The sequence below is a fragment of the Mastigoproctus giganteus genome, chromosome 6 (genome assembly GCF_048544385.1).
Source record: "Mastigoproctus giganteus isolate SK-2022 chromosome 6, ASM4854438v1, whole genome shotgun sequence".
NCBI classification, from domain to species: Eukaryota; Metazoa; Arthropoda; class Arachnida; order Uropygi; family Thelyphonidae; genus Mastigoproctus; species Mastigoproctus giganteus.
Window position 1 is genome coordinate 154,745,523 of NC_143580.1, and position 12,390 is coordinate 154,757,912.

The following is a 12,390-nucleotide window of genomic DNA, read 5'->3' on the forward strand; positions in this document are numbered from 1 at the left end:
TTCGTGGGTAATTATTTATTCATTTATTGTTCATTACATTGCAGAAATAACTTAAATGACATTTTATATGTAGTGAGCAAGAAATTAAGAATAAATTTTACAATATAACACAAATAATATAACAATATAAAATATACTACATAATGATAACAGTGAAAACACCTAAAAATTATATAAGTTTATCAGTAACTTCCTTGATTAAACAAGAAAAGGGAGGTGACAATGAGGTGTAGAATATTTTTGTCTCAAGGACTTTCCTTGACGTGCTAATACAAATGATAATCATCTAGTTGATTTTAAAAGATTGTTCCCATGATGAATTCCTCTCACACTTGCTTCAATCAATAAAAGGCAAATCAGAATTAAAATTAAATTAAATTAAATTAAATTGAAATTAAATTGTACTCTTGGCATTATATCGTAATGCTGCTATTCATGTCTTCCAAATCATTTATGATTTTTTTGGATTGCAGATGCTCTACATTCTTGTATTGTCATGCAACTGTTATATTCTGTATGTTAATAGCTCAGGACATTTTATATTATTATTTTTGAATCTGGAACAATATCACAGAAAGTGCAATAATACTAATACCATCAATTTCAATGTGATTTTACCTAAAGTTAAAAACTTCCTATGATCTCATAATAAGAATATTTACTTGTTTCATTAAATCCACCAGAAACTGAGTCTTCTTTAAATTTGTATATTCATTTATTATTCACTGAGAAAGTTAATTAGCTTTTTTTTTTTTGGGCATCTCTTGGGACTGGATTAAGAGTAGTAAGTCAGCTACAAAGTAAGGGGAAAAAAGATGTTAGGCAAGCAGGTAAAAAAGAGATATTAAACAAGCAGAAAATTTACCTGAAATAGCATTTATTTTTGAACACAATCACCAAAAACATTTATACACTTGTCCTATTACTTCATCAGATTCTGTGGACACTGATGTTCTTGCTCTGTCCATTTACCTCCACCGTTATCCCTTTGACATAAGCAGTTGTTTTTAAACTATGCTTTAAAGTTGAAATCCCTGCCAGGCCATCCTACGTGGACATCCGTTTTTGAGCCACATTGGGAAAATTTGTACAATATCCGTCAGACTGCCAACCGACCTTTTGGTATTTATGTCCAAGAGCTACTCAGAGAGTTTAACTTCATGGTAGACAAGGTTGCACAAACACCAAAAGAAACTCTTCCACCCTGGCATGCTCATACCCCACGTGTGATTTTTCCCTTAAGAAATGGGTAAAGTCTGAGACTCCATCATCTGTCTATCAGCAGCTCTATTCTGCACACCGAGCTGAGCACTCCGACTTCCTGACAATTTACACAGACGGTTTGAAGTCTGAATCGTGCATAGGATCTGCTGTTGTCTTTCCAGACACTATAATATCTCAGCAGATTCTTCCTGAATCCAGCATATACACTGCAGAGCTGCATGCTATAGAGTTAGCCTTGGATCACATTCGAATTCAATGCCAAAGGTCAATAATATATTATGATTCTTTGAGTGTATTACAGGCTTTATTATCTTTGAGACACAACTCTCATCCAGTTCTCTGTTGGGTTCAGCAGAAGATACATTCTCTTCATGAATACAAGTTTGATATCTGCTTCTGCTGGATTCCTAGAGCTACTCAGAGAGTTTGGGATAAGGGGAAATGATTTGGCTGACACTGCAGCCAAATCAGCAGCTCCCACTAATAATCGTTGCCTGTCAGTCCCCTATACAGACTACAGGCAAATAATATGCAACAAGATATATTCCCAATGGCAAGAACTATGGCATAGAGAGAGAGCAAATAAATTATACCAGATAAAGCCTGTAATAGAAACATGGCAGTCCAGTCTGCACAGGAATCGTAGCGAGGAAGTTGTTCTTGCTCGACTCCACATAGGACACAGTCATCTGACACATTCGTTTCTGCTGAGGGCAGATGACCCTCCTATGTGCGAGTCTTGCGACACCATTTTATCAATAAAGCATATTTTAATAGATTGCGTTAATTTTATCCATGTTCGCAATATATATTTTACCGCTTTTACTCATCCAACTGAGCCTTATATGCTCAGTCAGATTTTATCAGACAACGACCACGTGTCAGCAGTTTTTAAGTTTTTACAAGCTATTAATATATACACACATATATAAATTGGATAATTTATCTTTAAACTTATACTGCCTTATATATATATATATAACAGTTTGACGAGGTAACCTTTTTAAAGGTTACCAAAATTTATCTTTGTTGATATTTTAATCTTTTCTTGATGCAGTATAACTGTAGTCGTTTTTGCGCCAATAAAATCAAAATCAATCAATCAGTCAACCATTTACCATTAGTCTGAATTTGAAGTTGCTTACAGTTTAGGACTGTTTGAGAAATTCAACAGCTAAAAAGAAAAGAAAAGAACAGGATGTCATTTTTGCTGTGTTCATAAAGTTAAGTATGTATTGTTTTACCAGCATTACATGAATACACAGGTTTTGATACAACCAGTAAAATAGGGTGCTATGCATAGGTAGCTTTTGGCGCTTTGGGGAATGGACTAGAACTTTGCATAAATGAGTTGAAGGCTTTAACAAAGCTTATCATAAAATTATTGGAAGACAACTTCACTAATGATAAAGCACAATAGGAGACAATATCAAATTCTCTGAGAATTGGTATAGATCTCTTGAAAATACTTTGTATTTCAGATGTTCTACATCATCATGCACTTTGAGCTTCAGCTCAAACATATATATAGAGAAATGCAACAAATGTTCTTTTAGAATGGCTAGGTTTGACAAAAGCAATCAAAGAGATAACGAAAATCTTTTAGTAAGGAAGCACTACTTCCTTAGCTGATCAGTGCATTTGAGGGGAAAACAAATTGTACAAAAAACCTTGCTATTTTAGAAATTCCAGTGTGTGTATCTCTTTTATGTACTCATATAATAGAAACATGTAAAATTAGCATTAGTAGAGGCATATGATGCAAGAAAGCATGCTTATATAGCATCAGGCAAAAAAAAAAAAACTTCCCATTTCACCTACCCATTCGCTCCAAAGCTTCATGTAGTCAGACAAATTCTTCCTTGAATTTATTTAAACTATCAACTTCCACAATGACAGATGGAAGTTTGTTCCAGCAATCAACCACCCGCTGACTAATGGCAAATTTCCGCACATCTATTGTGCAACTGTCTTTCCTCAATGAATTTATGCCCTCTCAGGTGTCTAATCTGAGCAAGAGGAAGAATCCCATCAGTACTGAGCTGCTCAAACCATTCAAGGCCTTGAATGGTTCATTCATACACCTCAATCAGATCAACTTGCAGGTGCCTAGTCTCCAAACACTGCAATTTGCAGAACTTAAGCCTTTCTTGGGAAATACAGAGGATGCAGAAAGGTCAGGGAATGATCATCACATCACATATCCCCGGAGCAATATAGCCTTAGTTGCTAATGCTTCTAAAACTAAAAACCAAATAACAACAACAACCTTTCTTGGTAAGAGCAATCTGTTATTCCTCTTATCAATCTTGTTGCCCTTCTCTGTACTTGTTCCAACAGCTCTATATCCTTCCTAAAATGAGTCCTCCACACCTATATGCAGTACTCAAGGTGTGGCCTACTTTATATAAAGGGATAATCACCCTCTTATCCTTGCTAGCAAAATTCCTGTATATCATTGACAAGACCTCATAGACTGTTCTGGCAGCCTACCTGCACTGCTCAGAAAACTTTATATCTAGCTGCACAATACCCCCCCCCCCCAGGTCTTTTCATTCGCCACTACCCCGAGTGTAGTATCGCATAGTTGGTACATACTCTGGGTTACTGCTACTGATATGCAGTACTTTGCATTTGTCAGTGTTAAACTTCAGTTGCCACTTCTCAGCCCATTTGTCCAACTTTTCTAGATTCTGTTGGAGTAACGTACTGTCATTACCAACCGTGCTAACCTTTTTACTGTCTGCAAACTTGGACATTATGCCTGATACACCTTCATCAATATCATTGATAAATACAGAAAACAACAATTGGCCTAACACCGAACACTGGGGGATTCCATTGATAACATTAGTCTATGAAGAGCAGTGTCCATTGATTACCACTCTCTTTCTTCTTCCACTCAGCCATGCACTTATCCATAGCAGCAACTTGCACTTAATGCCATACTGCTCCAATTAGTACAATAGTCTTCCATGTGCAACAGTATCAAAAGCTTTTCTGAAATCCAATATATGATAAAAATTATTTTTTGCATCTGGTTCCTTTGTCACCACATCATAGTATCCAATCACATTGGTCAGACAAGACTTCTCCCTAACAAACCCATACTATGACTGAATTATTACTGTGGTCTTGTCTAGATGATCTTGCAATGCTTCTTTAACCAGTGACTCCATTATTTTCCCTGTAACAGAAGTTAAACTAACAAATCTGTAATTACCCTTTGATCTTGTGTTTCTTTGATCCCCTTTGTGAATTGAGGATGTATTTGCACATCTCCAGTCCATTGGGACCCCCCCCACCTCCGAGTTGAAGGATGCTCTCATAATTATGGCAAAGTTTTGCTTACTTCCTTTGCCGCCTCCTTTAATATAATTGGATAGATCCCATCTACCTCAAGTGCCTTTCCTATGTTTAACTTCAACAGTATCTCCTGCTTTGCTCCCAGTCATTACAAAATCATTTAGTTCCCTATTAGAGTTTAATAAGCTTTTGTCCTCCACTTCCCTACAGAATTCCTCATTTGTGAATGTAGCTGCAAAATACTTATTTAGTTTGTCAGCTAACTGAGCAGGATCAACAGTCAAACCATCGATATCAAGTGGACCAATATGTTTCATTCTCCTCCTATAGTTTAGATAAGTAAAGAAATCTTTGCATCCTTTGCCAAAGATTTCTCATAATATGCTTTCGCTTGCCTGACTTCCTTTGTGACTTGATTACAGACTAGCTTATATCTACCATAGTCTTCTGTATCACCTGATAATTTTTATGTATTCCATGCATTTTGCTTCTCTGGCACGAGTCTCATTAGTTCATCTGACATCCATTTAGGCCTAAACCTTGAACAATATTTCTTAGTTGAACAATATTTTTAGTAGCTTCTAAGATTACTTCCTTGAATGTTTCCCATTTAGAATTCGTTGTTGGTAACATCATCAGTTGGTCCCACTGTATAGAATTTATAAACTGTCTGAGATCACTGTAGTCACCTTTATGAAGAGGAAAACCCTTTCTTTTACCCTTGATGGTAGTTACATCTTTAAGTAAATAGAAGTACAATTGAGTTACATCCATGAAATTAAATTATAGCAATTTTATTTCTTTTTTATCGTTTAAAATATATTTCTGTGTAGAAATATATGAATTTTGCTAATGTTTTCCTCTTATTTTTTTAAGATATACTACACTGATCTGACATAGCAGGTAGAATACAGAAACATTTGCAGAATTTTGGGCACCCAGCTTGGCTATGAAGGTTATGCCTGATGTTCATGAATACTGTAGTGTGAAGACATTTAATTTATATTTAAATTATTAAATTACAAAAACTTTGTATTTCTAACAATGAAACAAGAAACATTTTCTGAATCAATCTAGTTTATACTGTTGTGATGGATTAGAGGTAGGTTAGGACTATAATTATGTAAGGTACCAACTTAACACTATTTGAAGTTAAGATGATTCCTTGCAGAGTATTTCTTTTTCTTCATGGAGATCTCTGCTGAAATATTCCATGAAAATGATACTTGTTTGATCAACTGCCAAACACAGGCATGTGTTTTTTATGGTAAACCCATGAGTCTCTAGAGGTTTCAGAATGGTAGACCATTAAAAGTTTTAATTTAAAATTGCCTTCTGCATTGCTTTCAAGTAGAAAAGTATTTTAAACTTTTTTTTTTTTTTTATAATTACAGAAGCTTTTGTTTTTCTTCTTTTAATCTAAATCAGTTTTATAATTTTTTTTCCATTATATCCACCATTGTCAATTATTATTTTTTCCCCCAAAATTTCGAGAAAATTATTTGCTTCTTCAGTGTCTATAGCTGCAGATTCTTTAGTCATTTTAATGTTGCTTCAGACTGTTGGTGTTCATGATTAGAGATATCCCTGTTGTAATTTTTGTGGCAAAATGCTAATATAGCAGTTACATGTTATCTGTACTGTGACTGGAAATGTAAACTTAGCATGTAGGCTCAGAGTGTGATTTCCTTAGCTAGTGGAAGTTTTGTCCTGCTTTTTCAGGGGAATTGTAATACCACTAGCCAGTTAGTAAACACTTGTTTATTTCAAAATAATTTCAGAAATCTGATACAGATCTCTATTAACAGTGTGGGAAAGAGGGCACATGCAAAGGTACTATTCATTCAGAGCACAGTTGCCTATTGAATACATTGTACACCTGTTTATTTTGGGATAATAAAATTAATTTAATTTTTTTTTTTTTTTTTTTTTGATTTTATTTGTTCAGTTTCCAGGAAAAAGAATCTTGTCAGCTGAAAAATTTCGTTTAAATCGCAACCTACTTCCAGGAAGAGACAAATCATAAATGATTAGTCTCCCTCCCACCTCCTAAAGAGGTTTGACATTCTTACCTACCTTGACATAAGAGTTTAAATTCTTGAGCAGTACAGTTGCGAAATGTCCACATTATTCACTGAAGTTATTTCAATGTAAAACTTAAGTTTAAATTATTTAAAATGATTTTGAAACTGACTTTAAAATAATTTTTTGTAACTATTAATATTTTTCAGATAATATAGTAGAAGAAATTTTCCCAGACAGTGTTCCTTCTGTTTCTGTGAGTAAAAGTACTTTTCATAATGATGCGCAAAGTAATTGTGAATATAATGATCTTGATGGCTTAAAACAAAGATTAGAAGACTGTAATGCTAATGTTGCTACAGAAATTTGTATTTTACATGAAAAATTCAAAGAAAACAGAGATCAGAATAAACAGGTTCAAAGCCAAGTGCAGAAAAATGAAAGCAAAAATGATTTGTTAGAAGAAAACATCGTATCCCCTTTATCTTCATTATGTAAAAGCAAATATGGCACATTTTTATCATATGATGAAGATGAAGCTCTGAATAGAATTTTATCTGCATATAGTCAGTATGAAAATCAAAAACAGTCAAAAAATGATAATAATGATGTCATTTCTAATCTAAAACAAGATATTCCTGATTCTGGAAGCATAACTGACAGTGTAAAAGATTTAATAAAAAATGCAATATTGTACAGGAAGGGAAAAAAGGTGATAATGAAATGAATTTATTCATCCAGAGGATAGTTTTCTAGAAGCAGAGAGATGTAGTAGTAAAGATAAATTTAAATGCTCAGGTGAGCTTAGGTCTTTAGAAAGATGGGTACCTTTCAGTGACGATGATAATGAATATAAAAAAACTGCTATGAAGGTTAATCATGAAGACGTTGATTATGATGTGTATAGCACCGGCACATTTAATTCTAGCAAAAAGCAGCACCTACTAGATAATAGTTAGAAATTAAAAATGCATGTGAAACTCCATATGAAAATCATTCCGAAGTGCAACAGAAATCTGTATTGTGTAATAGCAGTTCATCATTGGAAACCCAGGATAATGATGAAACTCCCAGGTATGGAATGAGTTGGATACAGTATAAAGTACCTGGGGCAGTTATAAATGTAGCTGTTTGTAAAAAGTTTATTTTTTGTGTTGACAGCAAGGAAAATCTGTACTATTCACGAACTATCTAACTTTTGGACCATCTTGGATTGAGCTTAATCAGCATGCTAATCAAATTGCTATCTCTCCTTCTGGAAATATTCTGTGGGTTGTACACAATGAAACAGCCTATGCTGCAGTGTTGCCACACAAAATGGATTTTAAGTATTCAAAATGGGTAATTGCTTCTAGAGAAGTGTTATATTGTCGCTGTGGATGATGACTGTTCATGGTAAATATGCAATTTGTTTAGAATCTCTAGTAATATAAAAGTGGGAATTGATTGGTTGAGAGTTTCATTAATTTAAATAAATTAATATAATAAGCAGTTATGTGAATACAAGAGGAGTTAACAAAGGTTTAGTATGCCAGACTGATATGGCTATTAGTAAGCTAATGACTTACTAGTTGGCAAGCTGTTACTATTGATAAGTTTATTGGTAAGTTCTGTAATGGAGAGAACTGATTAGTTATCCCAGTTGGACATGTAACATACCAGTTAGTCACAATAGACTTCTCCCTGTTTTAGATACTAAGATTTCATACCATGAAAATTTTAATTATAAGATTGATCGAAATAAGTTGGAAATTTTAATATATATATTAAACAATATTATAGTGATGAATTTTTAATATAATAATAACACACATTAAACAGTCACAGAATCTTAAAATTAGTATTAGTATCAATATTGATAAAATTATATGAGAAATCAGACTTATGCAGCATCAGTCAAAATAATAATAATAAAAAATCTGAGTGCAACCAGTGTTAATGTTCCTCACTGCATGTACTTTCTTTCAAGAATTTGTCGAATCCCTTTTTAAATATTTAGATAAACTTATAACTGCACAACAGTAAGGGGGAGTTTATTTCAACAGTCAGTCTCTCTTTCTCTTCTATAGTTGTCACCTCTAAGTTTGAATTTATTCCCCCCTCCCTGTGAGGGGAGCATAAATTCAAACGTTACATGACTAACTATAAAAATGCCTTCAGCACTTAGTTTACTCATCCATTTTTTTTTATATAGCCTTAAACACTCCAATTAGGACACCTCACAGATTCCTAGTTTCCAAACACTGTAGCTTATAGAGCTAGTCTCTCTCTCTAAATAAGAATACTCCATTGTGCCCTTAACCAGTTTTGTCATTCTTTGTTGTATCCTCATTAGGTCTGTACCTTTCCTAAAATGAAATTTCCAAGCCTGTATACAGTATTCCTATATAGTATCGGTGTAAATACACCATAGTTAACCCATAAACTTGAACTACATATGTAGTGTAGAGGGCATCGTTTTAATTGTATCTTGAGTTGTGGTTGCCTACACAACGAGATAGCGGCGCCTCTGTAGCCAGGTGGGCAGGAGCAGCAGTGCGTAGCACACGCTTCTTGATTTAGACCGGAGTTCGAGCCCGTGACCACCAAATACGGAGGATGCGGAAAGGTCAGGGAATGACCACCGCATATCCCCGGAGCAATATGGCCTTAGTTGCTAATGCTCCTAAAAACCAAATAACAAACAAACAATGAGATAGCTGCTATTGCATTACTTCAAATAAATAACGCTTCTCTAGTAGAGAAGACTACTGTTATTTATTTTCAGCAGTACCACCACCCAGATGATCATTTCGAAGCTCTTGGGCTTCATCATCAGTGGGCGGGCAGGTACCCAGGTAATACAACAAGCCATCACAGTTGCGAAGTTATATCCACAATATGAGAGATGCCAAAAGGGTGTGGTAGTAATGTATTTTGAAAATGAAAAAGTGAATACTGCATACAGTATTCCTGTATGCAGTATTCACTTTACTAGACAACTAGCTAATAGCATGTTGGCCTACTGTTTCCCCAAATCATTGCTCCAGCACATCATGTTATGGAGTTAACAAGCTGTTGGAAAGTGATACAAGGAATATTGAACCATTCATGCAACAAAACTGTCTTCAATTCCTGGAATGATGTAGGCAGAGGGAAAGGAATGTAAATGAATATACCTTTCCAGTTCATCCCACAGATGCTCAGTGGGACTGGCCAGGGCCACTGCTTGAAGTCTTCCTCATTCTTCAAACCAGTCTTACATACATTTGGTGCAGTGGATGGTCATATTACGATATTGAAAGGGGTGCTTTCAAGGGTGATAATGTGCTCTGACATTTATCATTTATGGTATCCCCACTGAGATCAAACCACCTCAAAAGCATTCCACACACACACACACACACACACACACACACACACACACACACACACACACACACACCCCATTATGCCTCCTCCAGGAGTGTACTATTGGTATATAATAGGATGGTTCCAGTGCCTAGTGTGATTTTCTCCATATGTGACTCTTCCATTGGTGCCGAAAAGCATAAATTGGAACTCATTTGGGACACATGACTTGCTTCTAGTACTTCAGCATTGACCTTTTACATTTCTGGCACCATATTTTCCAGTTAGCATCCAAGATTAGTGGTTTCCATGAAGGTCTGCTTCCATAGTGTATTCTTTTTAGGGTTCTTCACATGGTGTGGGTATTGAGACCTTATGATATTCCTGCATTACATGCAGAGGCTAACTATTAACAAAACAATTTGAAAATATGCTTCAGATGTGAAATACCTCACCCTATCACAATTTATGAGAGTTTTCCCCTTTGTTAGACTTTGAACACTGTCCTCTCTGCTGTAGCACCTGCTGAATATGCGGGCGCCTCCATAGCCAGGTGGGCAGGAGCAGCAGTGTGTAGCACATGCTTCTTGATTAAACCAGGTTCGAGCCCGTGACCACCAAATACGGAGGATGTGGAAAGGTCAGGGAATGACCACTGCATATACCCGGAGCAATATGGCCTTAGTTGCTAATGCAACTAAAAACCAAATAACAAACATAACAAACAAACAGCTGAACATGCACTGACAATCCCTTTGGAAGCCCATGAGAGCCTGTCTATTTCCTATTGCTGGTGAAATGATATGGACAGTAGTCAGATCATATGGCTTTATGTGCTTTAGTGCATGTGTTATACACCATGTTACCACTTTGATTTACATATTTTTGCATAGATTATTCTATATAACCCACATCTTCATAATACTTAATAATATGGCCAAACAGTGAATTAGCATTAGCATTAGCATTAATAGAGGCATTTGATGCAAGAAAGCAAGCTTATGCAGCATCAGCCAAAAAAAAAAAAAAAAAAAAAACCACTTCCACTTCACCCCTCTGTTCGTTCAAAATACCTGTCCAGCTGAGCCTTAAAGAGAATAATAGAATACTCATCCTGTCTCTACTGGAAAGGTTCCTATATACTATTTATAGAATCTCATGAGCTGTCCTATCATCATGTACAGTAAGTGTAAGTGTTTTTAGGGTCAAACGGCACCATGGGTTCCCCCCCCCCATCTCCGCGTAGTTTACGTTGTGGTGTATTACAGTACACTGTAAATGCCAGAGATTTAAAAGTATATGGATCTTAGATCTTGGATCGTGTAAAGTCATGTACTGTTGTTCTTCTGGCCATTTAGCCGCTGGACCCTTGGGATCCAACGTTGCCTCACTTACGCCCCGTGGAGGCAGGCCAGGAACTCCGTAGACCTAGTTTACTCTAGCAGGTCCTGCCGCTTAGTTTCCTGAGATTTCGGCGGCTAGGACTGAAAAAAAAAAAAAAAACTTTGGGTGGCATATTCCAATGATCATCAAGAAAATAAAATAAAGTGATTTTTATTATTTGCGTTGACATGGGAATATTATCGCTTTAATTTTTTAGGCCGAATGCTGGGTGTATGACGGTTTGATGTATTAATTTTGATGTGTGGGACTTTCGCTAGTGTGAAGATAGAGGGGAGGGAGGCAGAAGACTGGGGGGGAAAGGCAGAAGTATGGAGCCAATAGAGAAGGCGGCCCCAGTTTCAGTGGGGCATGCCCATGCCCCACCAGAGAGGAAACAGGGGATGGCGAGAAGGGGGGATCGTGTGGCCGTCCCCTCCTCCCGGGGAGTTAGGAATTATAGGTGAAGAGAGCTAGAGTGCCCTCTTCAAGTCTCCAATATGGCCTTTGTCTCACGTCTGTTTCTCTTCATTGTCACTCATGGGGCAAGCCGCATCCTTGTGTTCCTCTTTCTTTGATTGTGTGATAGCTTTTTTTTTTTTTACTTCCCTATCAGGTGGGTTCTGTTAAGGGTGGCGTTCCGTTCTCAACGTTGGGTGGCATATTCCAATGGTCATCAATCATTGGTTGATATCCTCGTCCTTAGTTTCTCGTATTCCTTGGTGTCCATATTTGGTTTCATTACTCCTGTTGGCCTTGGTGGATGGCTATTTGTAGTTTTCTTCTGGAGAAGACTTCCTGGGCAAAGCGACTAAAGGCTGCAAATTCTTCTGGTGTGTCCAGGAGATGGTGTTAGGGATGTATTTGATTCTCGTGATCATTTGACATCTGATATCTTCGTATATTTCACACTGCATAACGTGATGCCATGTTTCTAGTTCGCCGCAGAGACAGTGCGATTCTTCGATTATGCCCAAGGCATTTAATTTGGCCTTGAAAGGCCCGTGGCCGGTGAATAGAAAAGTAGTGTTTAGGCCTGGGTACAGCCATGCGGGAGCCTTGGGATACAGCTTGGTTACTTGGGGAATAAATTTTTTTGTCATCACTCCTTTTTCCACGTCTGTCCAT

The 12,390-nt window shown here is 36.5% G+C and overlaps 1 protein-coding gene across 1 annotated transcript in view; it reads left to right on the forward strand.

The window, feature by feature from the left end:
• The window catches only part of LOC150084668 (tectonin beta-propeller repeat-containing protein 2), a 262,877-nt gene that overhangs the window by 109,336 nt on the left and 141,151 nt on the right, over positions 1-12,390 (forward strand). Inside the window, 3 exon segments of the mRNA XM_090376317.1 lie at positions 6,762-7,216; positions 7,508-7,742; positions 7,745-7,927. Coding sequence (XP_090232443.1) covers positions 6,762-7,216; positions 7,508-7,742; positions 7,745-7,927 — 873 coding nt within the window.